The 17,959-nt window shown below is 27.6% G+C and overlaps 2 protein-coding genes across 2 annotated transcripts; both read right to left on the minus strand.

Moving 5' to 3' along the window:
• Window positions 1-4,545: 4,545 nt before the first annotated feature.
• On the minus strand, window positions 4,546-8,855 carry LOC106756457 (probable nucleolar protein 5-2). Its single transcript, XM_014638894.2, has 9 exons — window positions 8,748-8,855; window positions 8,388-8,487; window positions 7,908-7,949; window positions 7,594-7,773; window positions 7,334-7,498; window positions 6,188-6,388; window positions 5,500-5,997; window positions 5,204-5,338; window positions 4,546-5,124 (listed from the first exon to the last, which is right to left on the minus strand). The coding sequence occupies exons 2-9, from the start codon at window positions 8,463-8,465 to the stop codon at window positions 4,759-4,761; spliced, it is 1,665 nt and encodes a 554-aa protein (XP_014494380.1). The 5' UTR covers window positions 8,466-8,487; window positions 8,748-8,855; the 3' UTR covers window positions 4,546-4,758.
• A 3,630-nt stretch (window positions 8,856-12,485) lies between these two features.
• Window positions 12,486-14,118, minus strand: LOC106778335 (V-type proton ATPase subunit E2-like). The gene is made up of 6 exons (XM_022787482.1): window positions 13,910-14,118; window positions 13,631-13,731; window positions 13,366-13,522; window positions 13,078-13,283; window positions 12,826-12,925; window positions 12,486-12,614 (listed from the first exon to the last, which is right to left on the minus strand). The coding sequence occupies exons 1-6, from the start codon at window positions 14,009-14,011 to the stop codon at window positions 12,585-12,587; spliced, it is 696 nt and encodes a 231-aa protein (XP_022643203.1). The 5' UTR covers window positions 14,012-14,118; the 3' UTR covers window positions 12,486-12,584.
• Window positions 14,119-17,959: the final 3,841 nt, after the last annotated feature.

Below are 17,959 nucleotides of genomic sequence, written 5' to 3' on the forward strand. Positions count from 1 at the left end.
TTCCTCAAAATTGTCGTAGCCTTTTGTTGTGTATTTGGGTCGATTGTAGCTACTTTAGATGATTCGTATTTGGCATGTAAAAAAAAAGGAAAAAACTCAAAGAACATTGATAAAAGAAAATGGCTAGAGACAAGTTTTTTCTTTTATTGAATGGTTAAAAAAGTGTTAGAAGGTCAAGATTCTCACAGTATTTGATGATTTTGAAATTGGGAGGCACTGATAAACGGAAGAGTGGTACGTGATTCTCAAAAGTGTTGAATAATTGGGTTTTGTCAACTCCTATGATGATAGCGACAGTGAGTTAGTGTTGTTGAAGTGCCCACAAAAATCTCATATTATTGGCCCTTTTCGTTACTTCGTCTTTTTCGTGGCAGACAATGTTAATTCCCTAAGCCTAATTAACTTCTATATTTAATTATTTCCCCTTTTAAAATATGCAGTTGAATCCAACAACACATTATCTCCTACAGATACACTCGATTTTGTCCTTAAAATACTTAAAAGAGTTAAATATATTTTTAAACCTTTAAGTATCACTCGATTTTAATTTTAGTTCCTACTCGAAACATCTATGGTTTTTAATTTTTATTGTTTTGAAACTCTCACTTTTGGTTCTTAAAATTAGACGGTGTTATCTTTCAGTACATATAACAAACGGCAAATCCATGACAATGTCAGCTTTCTTCTTCATTGTCCTCACGTTACTTTTGATTTTAATGATCAGATTAGTGATTATCACGTGTTTTGATTGAAATTAAATTAGTGATTTTAAGGACCAAAAGTGAGAGTTTCAAAATTACACTTGTAGTAATTACTTTTTTTTATAGGCTTTTGAGTGTTTAGAGATAAATTTGAATATAATTATCGTTGATTTGAGTGGTTGGACCGTATATAATGTGTTGAATTGATATAAAATATATATTATTAAGAAATACTTGATATTTTATTTGTTAATATAATTGATAAAATTATTAATTGGTTGGTTGATAATAAATATATTTTTTATATAGCCAGATGTGGGAATGTATAGCCTTTGAGCAACTTAAATATTTTGTTATACTTAGGAGTTACTCTACTTGCTAATCTAATCAAGGTAGGAAAAAAAATTAAGAGAAAAGGAGAAAAATAACACAAAAATGATAAATAAATATGTTGAGTTAGGCTTATCGATAAATTGGTTTTATCGATAAGGGTTAAGATAAGTTGCAATTTATGATTCTCCAATTTTTTGTTAGGAAAATGTTTTGTTTCCATAGGAATTTTTTATTAGTTTATAATTTGTAATAATTTTTTTTAATCGTTGTTACCATTATTATTATAGTTAAGAAAAAAGGAGATAAATATTTAATCTTTGGGTGTTTCGTAATTCCATTCTATATATTTATAATTTGTTATTCTGCTTAAGATTATAATTAAGGTTTTTTTTTTTTAATCTAGAGACCATAGTATCTTATTTTTCTTTATTATTTAATTAATTATTTTCATTATTGTGTTGGTTAAACCAAACTTAAAATAATAACTCGAGAAGGTCATCAAACCACGATCTGTCCTCTCCAAATAGTTTTATATTTTCATTTCATTCAATAAAAGAAAAGATTAAAACTTAAATCGACAAAAAGTCTACAAGTATATAAGTTTTCAGTTTTAAGTATGTGATGACAAAAATTTTACACTAATATTGTATATTTAAGTCCTACATTAAGTAAATAAAAAAGTATTTTATAAGAATTTAAATGATGATTTAAGTTTATATTAAATAAAAATAAGAAAGTATTTTGTAAGATAGAAGATTTTTGAAAGATTCATCACTCATATAAACATCATTTTTTTTTAATGATGAAATCATATGAATATAATATAGTCAAATAATCAATTAATAACTATCTAACAATTTCTCTTGATAGTTTATTATTTTATATTTATTTTACTTCTTTTCATTCATAACTTAAACATTGATTTTAAATATTTTGGATTTTAATATGTTGTTTTGATATCTCGATTTTTTTATTAGTTTTATTCTGTCACATTTTATTTTATTTTATTTTATTATTTACTTATTTTATCTTTTACGTGCTAACATATTTTTATCCTGGATCACGATGATGGCACATAGTTCATGAGCAATAAAGAACACAAGAGAATATATAGGTCGTTGGGTTGATTAAGAACATAATTAAGAATTCAAAAAAAGTTTATATATATATATATATATATATATATATATATATATATATATATATATATATAAACACCACCAATTAGATTATAAAAATATGAATATTTTTAAGTTTAATTTCTTTTACTGATTTTTAGTTTTAAATAAATATTAATAATTTTCGGAATATTTTTATAATAACATATTCATTGTGTATAACACTAATTTAATTTAAAATTGATGGCAGATTGTAATACCTTGTACTAAAAACTATAGAAAATAAAAGTACATACTTCTTACCGAATATTGCAGAATTTTTTTCACTTCTGTATTTTGTTTGAATTTGCTTCTAAATTAAAAAAAATGTCGAGAAGTATTTCTCCAACTACATGATCGAGGTTATAATGTTCTTACCAAGAAAATCTAAAGACAAAAGGTTTTAAAGGGGAATTTTTGTAAGTAAATGTGTATAAAGTTAAATATTTTTGGTATATTTTTTAATAAGACTAATGTATTATTATATTTTTAATGTGTATTAGGTGGCCATGCACTTCACAATCTTTTTCAAGTCAAAGATGCAGTTTATATTCCTTACATTTGTGGAGGTTTTAAGCTTTTCATTTGAAATTAAACAAAAGTTGTTTCACCTAATTCAGCAAATTAAAGAAAAAATAAATAAAAGAAAGTTTTTTTTTACGTGGAAGTTTCCCTAATTACTGTGTTTTGTGTGATAATTACTGCTATGAAAATGTTAAAGCGTGACACATTTTTATATTTATTTGTATAAGATTTTAATGGTTATAAAATAATAAATTTTATATTTTTTAAAAGAAGAAAATAAAAATTAAGAAATAATAATATAAAATAAATATTGAAAATTTATCTATATCAAAATATTTTTTTTTCTTTGTTTAATTTCTTCTGTCAACTATAAAGCACTATACGATAGTGCAGGATCTTATTCTATTTGTGTCACATTCATTTCAAGTGGTTTCGCACCAAACATTGCCATTTAAATTTTAAACCACGTTGCAGCTTGCTTGAAACCACCATTTATATGATAATTAAATATAAGAGCAATGGCTACATAATATTAGTTCAAGTAGCTATTATTTTCATTCTTTTATATATATTTTTTTAATTTTAATTCTTGGGAGTAAAAGCGCAGTTAAAAATAAATGTATAAAATATAAAATTAAAAAGAATATATAATATGCTTCAAAGATTTCCCACCTGTTACATAACCATGAAATTTATAAATATTTCATGTTATAACTTTATTGATAAAATGAAGTAAAACTAATAATGCATTCTCAGATTTCTTAACTATTGCGACTTTAGTTTATTTGGTTTACTTCACAATATAATGAAAAATAGTACTTTAAAAGTAAAAATAAATTGGAAATGCTTCAAAGTAACAAAATCATTAGAATAATAAATTATAAATTCTTTCAAGTTAGAAATTTATAGATAAAATGAAGTGCAAAGAAAATGGACTTTCAAATATTTAAGTTGGTGCAACTTTTCTTAAGTTTGATTATTTGCTCCGCAATTTTTTATCAAAAATATAATCTGAGTAACAAATACTATAATCGAAGTAAAATCGATGTACCTAATATTTCTTTGTTGTCATTCCACAACATAATGCAAAAGAATGCTCAACAATTGAATAAAAAACAATTAATCCATATCACAACATTATGGAAGTTACAGAATAAAATTGGACCGAGATAAAACCCTAATACATTTTTCTCAACTAGAAAAAGTACAGAAAATTGACTGCACTACATTTGTTTAATTAGTCTATAGCAGTGTCACGTTATAGATTAAACATTTGCCACTAAAACATACTTTCAGTAAATATATTTTGATTTTCATGTACAACTAACAAATATCGATAAAAAAAAGTTTAAATATGTGTTAATTTTGGTATGGTGGAAAACATTTGTAATTAAAGTTTTATATGTTGATAACATTTTAATTTATAGAAATTCTGCTACATTAAAAAATGTAAAGAAAAGGTTCTCTCCATTATCTGTTTTAAATAAAATGAATGGGAAATTTGAGTAAGAGTACGAGGTTAACTATGGAATCATTCAAAAAATAAAAAAAATCCAACTATTCATTAGAGAGTTTAGGAAAGGAAAAATAAAGAATGGATTTCAACTAAGAAATTTAGTCAAATGTAATGTCTCAACTCAGTAACTGAAGTAAAAGCACGATCCTCTGTATGAACAAGCTAGTTAAGGTTTTGGGCTTACCAAACCAAAAATGATGTAAGCAGCCCTGCAAATACTACAGCTCATAACTTACCACAGAAAGTTGCGAGCGACTAGCGATGTTGGACAAGTGAAAATAAGATTACAAAGTGTAGATCACAGCATCTTCGATGATTCACAAACATGATAGCATAAAATTATCACTCAAGTCCGGAAAGAAGGAATGTATCCCATTAAAAAATAATAAGGATGTATATAAGGCTACAAGTTGCATAAAAATGAAAACAAAAATTTTACCCAACAAACTACCGACCTGCCAGAAGTATACAAAAATGGTTGTCATTCACCAGATTGATTAGCAGATGACTACACCGCTATTACACTTTAGTTTTCAGTTTTCTTTTTTTTCCCTTTCTTCTTGCTTGGCATTTCAGGAGATTCTTCTTGCTCTGCATGCTTTTTCCGTTTTTTCTTCTTCTCTCCAGCATTCAAGTCGCCATTCCCATTCTGCAACTCAGTACTCTCACTAGCCTCCTTCCTTTTCTTCTTCTTTTCTTTCTTCTCAACTTCGGGTTCTGGCTCCTCAGCAACATCAGCTTCAACAGTTGGTTCCTCTTCATTTTTCCCCTTCTTTTTCTTCTTTTCCTTCTTTTCTTTCTTTTTATCAGCAACAGAAGCCTCTTGTTTATCCTCATCCATAGCGGAATTGACAATTTGCCCGATAACTGAATCAGCCGAAGCATTATATGTCTACAAGGAAAAGAACAATCAGCATAGAAAGAAAAAAAAATAAAGTTATTAATAACACCAAAAGGAACAAGAAACAAACCTTAGCCGGGGTAATCAGTCCTCCCGCTCCTTTCTTTCTGTCCTTGTCATATGCTTCTATCTTAGGTTTTCCCTTAGCAGAACCGGCAAAACGGCCCAACTCTTTGCCTTCAAGATTCCTCAATCGCGCCTCAAGCTGCAGAAAAAACTTGTTAAAAGACTAACAGAAAAAAAAAAAAAAAAAAAAAAAAAAAAAAAAAAAAATATATATATATATATATATATATATATATATATATATATATATATATATATATATATATATATATATATATTATAAAAACAAAACACATGTACCTTGGCTCTGTTCTCCAATCCCATGGTGTTGTCTTGGCCATCTCCAAGTGCGTCACACCTAATAGCCAATGCTGTCTTTGCAGCAAGTGACCGAGAAATTTTCCCCTTGAACTTTGCAGCTGCCTGACCAATCAAAGATGCATGGTATATAAGACCATACTTGGGAGTAGCATGCTTAGTTTTCAGTGCCCTGAAGAGAGCCTTCTCAGCACCAAGAATCTGCACAGTGCTACCAGGCTGCTTTGCAAGATTTAATAAGCTACCACCGTGGGCAATGAGACGAGCACCAACAAGCTCCCCAACCATCGCAGTCAAATTGGGTGCAATGGTGTTCATCCTGCTCTTTAGATAATCATATAGTTGTGCCCTGTATTCCGAAAGAGCCAAAACCTGGTCACAGAGTTCCCTAATATTTGTCAAATCAAGATCACCGATTTCAGTTCCCATAGATATTACAGCTGCCTCCTTAAGTTCTGCCTCCACTTCCTCAGACAAAATCTGGGACAAAACGTAAGAAAATAATTAAAAATCTATAAAGAAACATAGTTAAAGATAGAAATATCACTTTTCACAAAAAAGGATGCCCAAATCGTTCACCAGTGGAGTAAAAGTTGAACATTACAACTCATTGTGAACCACATGTCTGCTTAAATGCCTAAAGAAGGGCAGCATTTAACTGAGATTATACCTCAGAGAAATCAAGCTCAGCTGCATTGACACGATCACCCATCAACTTGACTGCCCTTGCATATTGGATGTTATCTTGTACTATTTTAGTCAGTTCGGGAAAATGCCAACCATACCATTCACGAACCCTCATGGCATATGTATTCAACTCTTTGTCAAGATCATCAAGTAAACCAATAGCTTGTACAATCATGGTGTCCACCTAATCAAACATCTTGAAGTCAGCCAACAGTTATTCAATAAACAATCATTCACGAAGGTAAAAATTTCCATAACAAAAATAAATTGACACAGTCTTGTTTATAAGTCTACATCTGAAGGCCAAAGATTCATCGTATTCCATCTCCAACTATTTTCATGAAATGCTAAAACCGATTCTTTGGTATCAGTTATTCGAACATGTAAAATATGTAGCCAGTGAAAACTCCTGAAGATATCAAACCCAAAAAATAAGGCCCTAAATTGGAAATAAGATGTCAGACAACATGCAAACTATGAACTCTAAACAAGAGCACTAAACACATAATTTGTGCCAATGATAGATGTCATGTATGAGACATACTTTATTTCTAAAATGTAAGATGTAAAAGTTTAAATACAAATATCAGGACAAAACATTGGAATTAGATACGAGATAAAATTATGACTATTAAGAAGTTGAAGCATACACATTCTAAGAGCAAATGAGAATAACACCCGCAATAATTCATCAAACTCCCCACCATACCAATTTTTTTCTTTCATGGCATTAAAAGCCGTAAATTGTTCATAAAGCAATAATCAGTGTACTCCTATAAGGTTGTAGTAACCATTAAAAGAGGTAGGCGGTTTTGTGCAATTTCTGAGAAAAAATCAAAGGGAACATGTGTACTATTCTCATATTCTAACCATGTGAGTCTCCTCACATTATATGATTCACAAAAGCTTCACAGCCTTCAGAAAACAATTATATCTTCATTCCTAGCAATCAGTACACTATTTGGGGAGAATTCTTTGATGAATACAAGAGTAGGATATAACTTCAACATATGAAAAACCTAAAGGATGTCAATATACACAATACATAATAGGAAAACATAATTAAAAATGATAAAAGAACAATTATAACGTCAAGTTCTTATAACCATCAAGTCAACAGAAATTACACCTTATCTGCGCTAAACTTCAACTTGTATCTGGATAAGCTATGGGATAAACCCAGGCTCATTGGAGCCATGTCTTGAACAGCTAGACCAGATATGAGTTCAGTTAACTGATTTCTGACACCTCTCATCAACTCCATGACTGCATTGTTGTGAATACAATCGATTTTCTAAAAGGATCAACAAAACAAATTAATTTATCAGATAGATGAGTGGAAAATAAATTATCGTATCACATGTTCTATTGGAAAATAAGGTGGCCCACCAATTTCTCTTTAATCACATTCCCAAGTTTTGAATCGGCCACACCAAGTGTTTCATTTTCACAATGAACACGCAAGAACTTACGCAGACCCTTGCTTGCTTTTCCATCAATTAGTAAAGTCGCTGCTTCTAGAGCTTCTGAAGTGTTCTCGAACTTAGAAAACGCTTTCAACTTGACAACCTAAATTTGTGGAAATTTGGATTAGCTTCACAAGCAATTATAAATAGATTGAGCACAGTTTTCACACTGTCACATTGATAACATCAAATAGCCAGGGAAAAATAGGTGACAAAAAAATGCAGAAAGAGGAAAACCTGTCTAGCAGTGTCTGCACTGGAAAAGTCCTTCCACAAGTCCTGCGTTAAGTAACAAGTATAAATTAAACTTCTTGCTAAAAGTTTCAGAATGTGGGAAAGAAAAACAAACGACATAACATATTCATAATAATACAAACTCAACTACGTTCCGAATTTCAAATGCTTAGATGAAAGAGTAAGTAAGAATAAAGAGCTCGGAAATGATTAATAAAAACCGGATGGTTGTAATAGTTCCAAGCAAGGCATTTCGTTAAAGTAACATACTAAGGTTCAGGATATAATCAGAAATTGATATCGTTTCCCCTGCAGAAATTTCTAAAGAACCTATCGTTTCAATAATTAACAAAGAAAAATGCATGCCTCCTTCAGAAGCTGACAAGTAAACTAAGAAAAGAAAGAAAAGCCAACAGAAAACGTTCTACAAAAGATCCAGCGATGCAAGCTTTAAGTTTTCACGAAAAAATGAAAAATGCATACCTCAACTTTTGAAAGCTTGCCTTCATCCAGAACTTTAAACAGGGCAAACCCCGCAGGAGTTTCAAACAACACAAGCATTTTTTTTCTGCTCCAACAAAACCTGCAAAAAAAAAAACACCAAGCGTGAGTTTAATGAACAAGCAAAGGTCAAAAAAGAAGAAGCTCGGAACACTTGTTAACATTGACACGAACGAAATAAACGCTTTCTCTTTGCTGGAAGAGTTACACTAAAACGATGATCACCATAACAAGCACTAGTGACAAGTAAACAAAGTTAACAACTCCACAAAAATCCAGGAGCATAAACGTTAGTGTTCCGGCATGAGACGAAAAGAAAGAAAAATGGAAGAAGAGGAAAACCTGGAATAAGATTTCGATCCTCCCAAGAGGGTTTTAGAGCATAAACCCTAAGCTAGGGTTGAAGAGAGAGGATACACGTCGAAGAAGAAGAGGCGGCAGCCAAACTATTTTGGGTTTAGGCATGAATCGTATATAACGGGGAAGAATGCTATTATTAATGGGCCCTAATTATTGTCATAACGGCCCAAATTTTACTTCACTTATCAATCGGGCTGACCCAATAGCATTGCGCCTCCAGTAAAATGAATTATTTGAATTATATATATATATATATATATATATATATATATATATATATATATATATATGTGTGTGTGTGTGTGTCTGTTAAAGATGTGAACAATTCAATAATGTTTGACTGCTATTTTTAAAAATTTGGAAATAAAATTATATCTTGAAAAATAAATATATGTATTCAATTTAAATAAAAAATTAAAATAGAAAATATTTCAATTATTTTATTTAAATAAAATGTTTCAAAACAATAATCAACTGCAAGTCCTGAATAGGATTAGGTGGAGTCAAATTCTAAGTCCATGAAACATTATTTCATTAAATGATAAATATATTTAAAAATAATAATAATAATAGTTTATTAAAACACGTGTGTTTATTATAATTTATATATTAAATTACAATATTTAAAATTAAAATTAGTGTTATTATTGAAATTTAACAAGGTGTGATACTTTATATTTTGTGTATTAACAAATATTTTCAAGGGTTAAATATGTTTTTCGTCCCCCAATTACTGGCCGTTTTTGTGTTTAGTCCCTCTTTCGTACAATTTAGTCCTTCAACTTTAGAAAACTCTGGTATTAGTCGTTTTTACCAAATTTTTTTAACTTTATTTGCTGTTTCCAACGCGTTTCTCAGTTAACATTGAAGCATAAATGTGTCAAAATGTGTAAACAATCCAAATGCTATAATGTAACGTGCTTGAAACAGCAAATAAAAGTTTAAAAAATTTGGTAAAAACGACTAAAACCATAGTTTTCTAAAGTTGAAGGACTAAATTGTACGAAAGAGGAACTAAACACAAAAATGACCAATAATTGGGGGACGAAAAACATATTTAACCCTATTTTCAATTAGTTCTCTCTTCTGTAAATTAATATTAATGTTAGAAGATAAGGGAAAAAATAATAATGAAAAGGGATTTTTCTCCCCTCCATTTACCTTTGTTCGTTTTTCATCAAACAAAATAATATTCAAAATATAGTTTTTTCATCCAGTTCATTATCCTTTAACCAAACATTAGTTACTATAAAACATTAAATTTTTCATATATGATGATTTGTAATTAAAAAAAAACACAGAAAAAATCTTTTCTTGTTATCGATATTATATATTCTCTCTTTCCAATATAGTTTTAGTATACATTATAGTATAGGTTTTGTTTTTTTAGGATAATTATTTGTGATAGAGTAAATTGGAATGATATGTTCTTGGGATTTTAAAAATCATGGGAGAGATGTGAGATTCTATCTCTCATAAAGTTGCATGATATGATGAGATAAAAAAAATGTAATTATAAAATTATCCTTAATTATTTTTAAAAATTTACAACATTTATTTATAATAATTAATAATTATAATAACAAAAATAAAGATAAAAAATGTTTAATTAAGATTAGCTTTAACCAATCATATTTTATTTTAAATTAATTACATCTATTAATTTTTTTACAAAAAATCATCTGAGTTCTATTTTAAATTAATTTTAACCAATTATGTTTCATTTTTTATTAATTTTAATTACAATGAGAATTATATAATTTTATCACTTAATTTATTAAAAAATTATTTATTTCGTATCCATTAAATAATTAAGAAATTTTTATAAATTTTATCTTTAAATTTCTCTATTTTCAATCTTAAGACTCTTAAAAGATACCACATCAGTTTATCTTTCATTTTTCTCAAATTCATCCATATACACTCCCTTTTAAATTTGAAAAGAGTCTTGATTATTTTTTTTTTCTTCTACCCTCTTTATTTTTCCATTGAGACGTTCTCCTTCATTTTTCAACTTCACTCGTCAGTTTTTTTTTTTTTTTTTCATTAGTTTCTTTTATTATTTTTATGTTAATTTGGCAGAGACTAATTTTCATATTATATAACTAGTACTTCTATATGATAACATATATTATAAAATTACATTTAATTAGTTGATAAAAATATGTATTATGAGCTATAGAGTTGGTTTAGGATTGAAAAGAAAGTATGAAAAAGATTATGAGATCAACTTTCCCAAAACTAAATATTAACATTTATCGATAAAGAATAACAAAAATGCATACTAAAAAAATATTGTCCTAAGGCCTTGGTTATAGGTTAAATCAAAATTTATATTTTAACATCAACTAAAACCTTTTAAAAACGATGATATTTTTATAAATATTTACACAATATATGCAAAAGTTTTTTAAAAGTGAAGCATAATCTCAAAACTTATTTTTAGACTAAGGATACTTTTTACTTTAAATAACGAATAACTTTTTATTTTTTTTAGGTTGAAGTTAAAGCAGTAGTCATAATCAGTTTTTGTTATAGAATAAATGTTGATTACATTTAAAAAAAAAAAAAAAACCCTCTGGATAGTTTTCTATAAATAAAAATATGTTATTTTTACTATACTTATAATCTATTATAACTCTATATTAATCATAATTTAATTTTCTATCAGTATAAGGTCACCTTAGAATTTAAATGATATATAATATTTCTATATATAGTATTATATTAATATCTGTATTGTAAAAGTCACCATAATTTATATTTATGTTTGACTTTTAATGAATTGTTTTCAAGTTTTTAATGATTATTGTATTACTTTCTATAATTAAAATCAATAAAAAATATTGATAACATATAGTTGATTTTTTTTTTTTATGTTGGTTGGAAAGATATTGTATAAATGTGATATGAGAATTATTATGTATGGATATATAACATAAATGAGAAGGAGATAATGGTGTTTTATTGGTGATGATTATCTTACTTTAAGATTATGATAGAAAAGCATGGTTAACTTTTATACTGTATGAATGTTGTTAATTGTAAAAATAATTATCATATTTTACAGTGTCATGGTATGCGTAGAGAGAAAGTCTCAATTAGAAAGACATTACATTTATTAAACTTGCACACTCATACATAAAAGAATAAAAGAAGTTTGGATAAGAAAAGTTAAAGGAAACATAACTATGATGATGTTATATGAATATCAAATCGTAAGGAACTAAAATAATTTATTATCACCAAGAACCAAAATCATATTATATATATATATATATATATATATATATATATATAATAATAATAATAATAATAATATAAAAATAATTAAATACTCATATGATTACATAATATTCTTCTATATTTTAATTTAATGATTTTATAATTAGATGTATAAATTTTCTAGCCATATTATTATTTTTATTTATCTTGAACAAAAAAAAAGTTGAAGTGAAAATTAACTTTTTATTTCTGAAAATAAACATTGTTATATTTTGTTGATTATTAAATCAAAACAAAATACGACAAATGTTAGAAATGATAAAATTGTGTATAACAATTTTTTTTTTTGTAAAATTTGTGTTAATTTTTTATTTTGTATTCTCGAAAGCATTAGTGAAATATTAATTATTTCTTTAGTTTTGCTTATTAAAATTAAAAAAAAAATACAACAACAAAAAACAAAAACAGAAACAAAAAGAGAGAGGAAGCATTTAAAACTTGGCCTAAGAGAAAAACAAAGTGAAATAACAACAAAAATGGATCACTTGATCTTCAATTCAAAAGTGAGAGAGTTCAAACTGCAGCATGCTGTGTTCAAGCTCCAGCTAATAGCATCTTCCTTATCTGCAAGAACACCAATCAATAATAACAATAGATAAATACGAGAAAGGACACATTTAATACAAATACAATTTTTTATATTCATTTCACATTATTTTTTTTTTATTTTTTTCTCAAAAAAAATACAAAAGTTCAGTCATTTAATGTAAAAGTTAAAATTTTAATTGAAAAAAAAACGAAACAAATAGTAAACAGGAGATTAACAAGAACATGCCTCGGGCAGTTTCTGTCGAAAAATAACATCCAACCGTGCATCGAGGGTGTTTTCCAGCACAATCTTCCCATCCTCTGAGGCCAACACTATTCCTCCAGAGCTTTATTGAAACATTTGAGAACACTCATGAGTTAGGTTTAACATAATACTAAAATTATATAATTAGAGTTTGATGATTGTGTTCATGAAAAAAAGTGCACATATAGTGTTTGTTATAATGAAAGATAGGTAAAAACTAAGAAAAGAAGATACCAAAAGGGTTCATGGGAATCCGTTGCAGCATTTTTCTTAGGTGGTGGTGGGAGATAAACACGATCATCAAGGGTAATTTTAGGGGCTTGCACGTTTGCTTTCTCTGAATATTCTTTTTTGGCTTCCTCTATCAAGGACTCAACTAGCTTACGATCACTCTCTCTGCATCTTATCAGCACAGATGGTTCCCTCAAGCGTAGTAAACCCTACAACATATACAACATGATAAGATTTTGTGTTTTGTGCAAAAAACTAAATACGATAACTACATGACTGTGCTTCAAATACCTGAATAATCATGTCTCTGACGAGTTTTTTGTATACTTTCTTGTCATTTGAGAGACCCGAAAGACCTGTTCTAGCAGCGTCCTTCATGGAATTCACTGCATCATCCTGTGCTTGAAGCACTTTTATTCGGGATGCATTCAATTGTGTTGAGTATTCACTATTCATGAAATGAACAAGTTTTGTGAACATTTTAAAAATTTGTACGTGAAATCGTTGACAATTTGTGATCAAAGAGTATGAAAACGAACGAAATGCAAGAGCTTACATTTTTCTACGAACGTCAATTTGTTTGGCTTTTCGTTCATACTCTTGCTTGATTTTTTTCTTTTCAGCTTCAAGTATTTCCAGCTTCTCAATATTGAATTCCTGCAACGAATCAAAACAATGTAACAAATCAAAATCCCCGAAGATAACAATAATAATAATAATATCAAGAAAACACTAATATTTTCAAAAGTAAAGATCTAGATGCAAACCATTCAATAAAACATCAAAGCAACATAAAATTTTCAAATTTAAAAAACAAAAAATAAAATGTCCATACTTCTTCAGCAGCAACAGATATTTCATTCGCTTTCTCCTCAGCTTCTTGGCGGATGAACCTGATCATCTGCTGGATCTGCCTTGAAACATCTGCGTCCTTCATCTTTGTTTTCAAATTCAAAACCTGGGAAGATGTAATAAACTTTTTGATGATTTTTCAAACAAAAGAATAGAAATGAAAGGAAAATGTAACTATGTTTTAGTTTAATGTTTGTGTTATAATAAGTAAGTAGTGAGAAGTTTAAAAGGAGAGGAGAAAACATACAAAGCTGATAATACCATTAGAGCATTTATTTCGGTCTGTTGAGGAATTGGATCTTGAACAAATTTATCCTATCTTTGGAAATTTGAACAAGCAAAACAAGGACAAACAAGATTAAAGAGAACAAAAGGTAATTAAATAAAAATAAAATAAAAAATCCACCGATTATATATATCCTTACGACATTTTTTTTTTCACAAAAAAAAAAAATCAGCAATTTTGACATTTTGTGGAAAAACCTTTAACAATTTTACATGGTCAATTTTAATTACTTGACAATATTGTACTTCTAAAGTTAACATAGTTATATATTTGTTTGACAACTGATGATAAGGAATGAAATTAAAAAAAAAAATACATACATGGAGACTAAACTGCAAATTTACTACATATAAAAACTATACGCGTAATTAAATCATGGGTTAAATATGTTTTTAGTCCCTGTACTTTAGAGCGATTTTGGATTTAGTCCCTCTTTCAAACTATGGTACAATTTAGTCCTTCAACTTTAGAAAACTCTGGTTTTAGTCCTTTTTACCAAATTTTTTTAACTTTATTTGCTGTTTCAAACGCGTTTCTCAATTAACATTGAAGCATAAATGTGTCAAATAGTGTAAACAATCCAAATGCTATAATGAAATCTGTTTAAAACAACAAATAAAGTTAAAAAAAATTGGTAAAAATGACTAAAACCAGAGTTTTCTAAAGTTGAAGGACTAAATTGTACCATAATTTGAAAGAGGGACTAAACTCAAAATCGCCCCAAAGTATAGGGACTAAAAACATATTTAACCCTTAAATCATTTAATCTCACACAATAGCATATTGCTTGAAAACACTCTCATGGCCTCTTAAAAAACAGAGTATTGAAATATAATTAAAAGTGACGATTTAAAGTATACTATAAAAATTAAAGCATAAAAAGTAATATATAAATATTAAAACGAAAATCTGTCAATAAAAATATCAAATTACTAAGTACTTTTTATATCCAGTGGTCTTTTATTTTTAAGTGTTTTTTAATTATGTGTGTTTTTTAAAATACCTACCAAAATGATCACTATGCAAAAAATATTAAGTAATAGACTTAATATACCGACTTGTACCACAATTATTTAGTTCATTTCAATTGGGTCTCTAGCGTTTTTAAAAAATGTAATTATCATTATTATTATTATTTTGTAGAACATATATATTAGTTTGATTTCTCGTGTGAAATTGACCATGACCCTAGTTGCATATATGGTAGTTAAGATGGATATGTGGCAAATTGAATCTGTATATAAGTTCATTTTCTTACACCCCTCCTTTGTATGAGCACACTCTTTTCTCGACAGAAAAAGGAACTAAAAGAGACAAAAAAAAAAAGTGAAATAAAATTATAACAATGACTATATTTTATAATTCACAAATTTTGTTTACTTTATTTAATTACGTTACCAGTTAAATAGTCCCATGAAAAATTTAATTGCAGTTTTATTTAGTTTAAATTAAATATAAAATATAACCAAAACAAATGTTTTAGTTTAAATGATTTTTTATGATTTTATTATTATAAATTCTTAAACAATCTACACCTCTATATCACTAATAAAGTCACTTTCTCGTGTAAACATTTTTTATTGTCCTTGTTAACTACTATTTAAATGTTAAAAAATATTTAAAAAAAAAACAGCATTTCTCATTTTTATCTTTTTAATAACTATTTTTTAATTCAAATAATAAAAAAAATGCAAACACACGTGTGAGAATGACAATAGTGTCCATGAGTATCCATGGATAAAATCCATAATGGATAATTGGTATTCATATGTATTTATTTATTACCCGTGAATATACCTACTTATAAATGGGTTGAGTGCAACTTTATATTATCGGTATCTATGGATATTTGTTACCTCCAAAAATATAAGAATAAAAATTTAATTTATATTATATTTTATATGATTTTATTTAAATTTTAATTAAAATATTTATAAAAATATAATTTTAAATCTATGTGGTTACTTTTGAATACCCGCGGGTTTTAAAATTTCCACATATATTTTTTTAACAAATATTTATGCGAGTAGTGGATGAAATTTTTTTTTCCATATTAGATAGCGGGTAGACACTATTCATGTCCAACTCGACCTATCTGTTATTCAACTTGACATGTTGTCATCCGTACATGCATGTAACACGTGTATTTTAAAACTTTTTTTTTTAAAGAAAAAAGCCAAAACAAATAGTCTCTTTTTTCCACACCCTTCAAACTCTTTCTCTTTGTTTTTGTTTAACTAGAAGTTCCTCCACGTAATTTCATCTTATCTTTCCTCCTTTTCTCCTTTGCTAGGTTTCTAACACAACCAAAAGACGATAGCTTCTCAACTCCATTTGTCTCAGATCAACCATAGGGTAAGTGAATGTTTGTGTCTCATTTTCTTTTTCATTTACCCACCTTTGGGTCACATTTATCTTTTTGAGGTGCCATTAGAAAGTCTATTAGGAATCTCCTCCTATTTGTGGCTCAAAACCTTTATAGCATTGAGTTTAGTTTTTTTCATGGTTCTAGATGTATTTTGAAGCTTGAGAGTCTTAGAGCATCTTAGGAAGGATGAATTATGTCTAACTCAACAAGGTGGGGGAGCTAATTAAACTTCTACATGTTGTGAAATTTTTATCCTAATTACTTGGTTGCCTTTTCTTAAGATGGTAGTATAATTATGAAAATTTAGCTATTTAGCTTGTTTAGAGTTTCATTGTTTTTGCTTGTTGAATCTGTCTCTGTATTTGTATTAAACGTGTTTTGTGAATTTTTTTAGAAAATCAAATGTGCTTGAATCGTGATTTAATAACACGATTGGATTGGAGGTTTTACTTAAGTAATTGGAGCAACGTAAAACATATTTTTAAATGAATCGAGTTAAAAAAAGGAAAAAAAAATAATAATTTGATTAATTGATAAGTTAATACTCTACATTGTTTACATATGTTATCACGCGAAATCTTAAATTTCAAAGCCAGTATAATTAAAGTATAAAATAAAATTTATTTAAAATTTATGTAAATAATACATATTCATATATAAAATCAAATATTATCATTATATTCATATCTAAATAACACACCATAAAGTATTATAAAAAAATTAACTAGTTTCCTTATTAGCGAAACTTGTTTGCTGAAATTTAAGTTCCTCACTATATTATTCTTGAAAACCAGTAAATAAAAAACTTATATCAATAATTTAAACATACTTTTATGTTCATAAAACAATAAAAAATCACTTTATCATAAAAAGAACACATGCAAAATCTTTAATATCTATGTCGGCAAAATTTCTCAAAATCAACTTAATGAAAAAGACAATTAAGAAACCTATTTTGAGATCAATTGTGATAAAACAAACTTACTTTGTTATATCTATCACAAGCTATAAGACGATACAAATTTTTCAAAAATATAAAAAGAAGATAGAAGAAATAGAGAGAATATATTTTAAAGATATGGTGATTTTTCTAGAATAAAATTTAGATGATTAGTTTTTTTTTTCCTGTTTACAAACCTATACTTCAAAAATAAAATATTGATATTTTATCTCAACTAGATTAGTTTTAGTCTTAAACAATTAAATAGAAAATTCATTACACAATTTGTTCCAGAAAAATTAGATTTAAAAATTAGAAGAAATTAGAATTTTGACCTTTCTAAGAATTAATTCGCGACTATCTTATTTTGCGTCGGAAAGATTTTAAATGTTGTTGTCAATTATTATTTTATGCTTTTTCTTATGCAATTAACGAGATC

This window comes from Vigna radiata, chromosome 2, assembly GCF_000741045.1.
Source record: "Vigna radiata var. radiata cultivar VC1973A chromosome 2, Vradiata_ver6, whole genome shotgun sequence".
Lineage (NCBI taxonomy): Eukaryota > Viridiplantae > Streptophyta > Magnoliopsida > Fabales > Fabaceae > Vigna > Vigna radiata.

What these genes read in the sequence shown, in the direction of transcription:
- LOC106756457 (XM_014638894.2), bottom strand. Translation starts at nt 8,465, where the DNA reads ATGCTTGTGTTGTTTGAAACTCCTGCGGGGTTTGCCCTGTTTAAAGTT. An exon ending in CTGAGCTTGATTTCTCTGAG is followed by an intron (nt 5,998 to 6,187) that starts GTATAATCTCAG and finishes GTTTTGTCCCAG; the next exon opens with ATTTTGTCTGAGGAAGTGGA. An exon ending in GATTGGAGAACAGAGCCAAG is followed by an intron (nt 5,339 to 5,499) that starts GTACATGTGTTT and finishes TTTTTTCTGCAG; the next exon opens with CTTGAGGCGCGATTGAGGAA.
- LOC106778335 (XM_022787482.1), bottom strand. Translation starts at nt 14,011, where the DNA reads ATGAAGGACGCAGATGTTTCAAGGCAGATCCAGCAGATGATCAGGTTC. An exon ending in GATTCCCATGAACCCTTTTG is followed by an intron (nt 12,926 to 13,077) that starts GTATCTTCTTTT and finishes GTTTCAATAAAG; the next exon opens with CTCTGGAGGAATAGTGTTGG. An exon ending in TTCGACAGAAACTGCCCGAG is followed by an intron (nt 12,615 to 12,825) that starts GCATGTTCTTGT and finishes GTGTTCTTGCAG; the next exon opens with ATAAGGAAGATGCTATTAGC.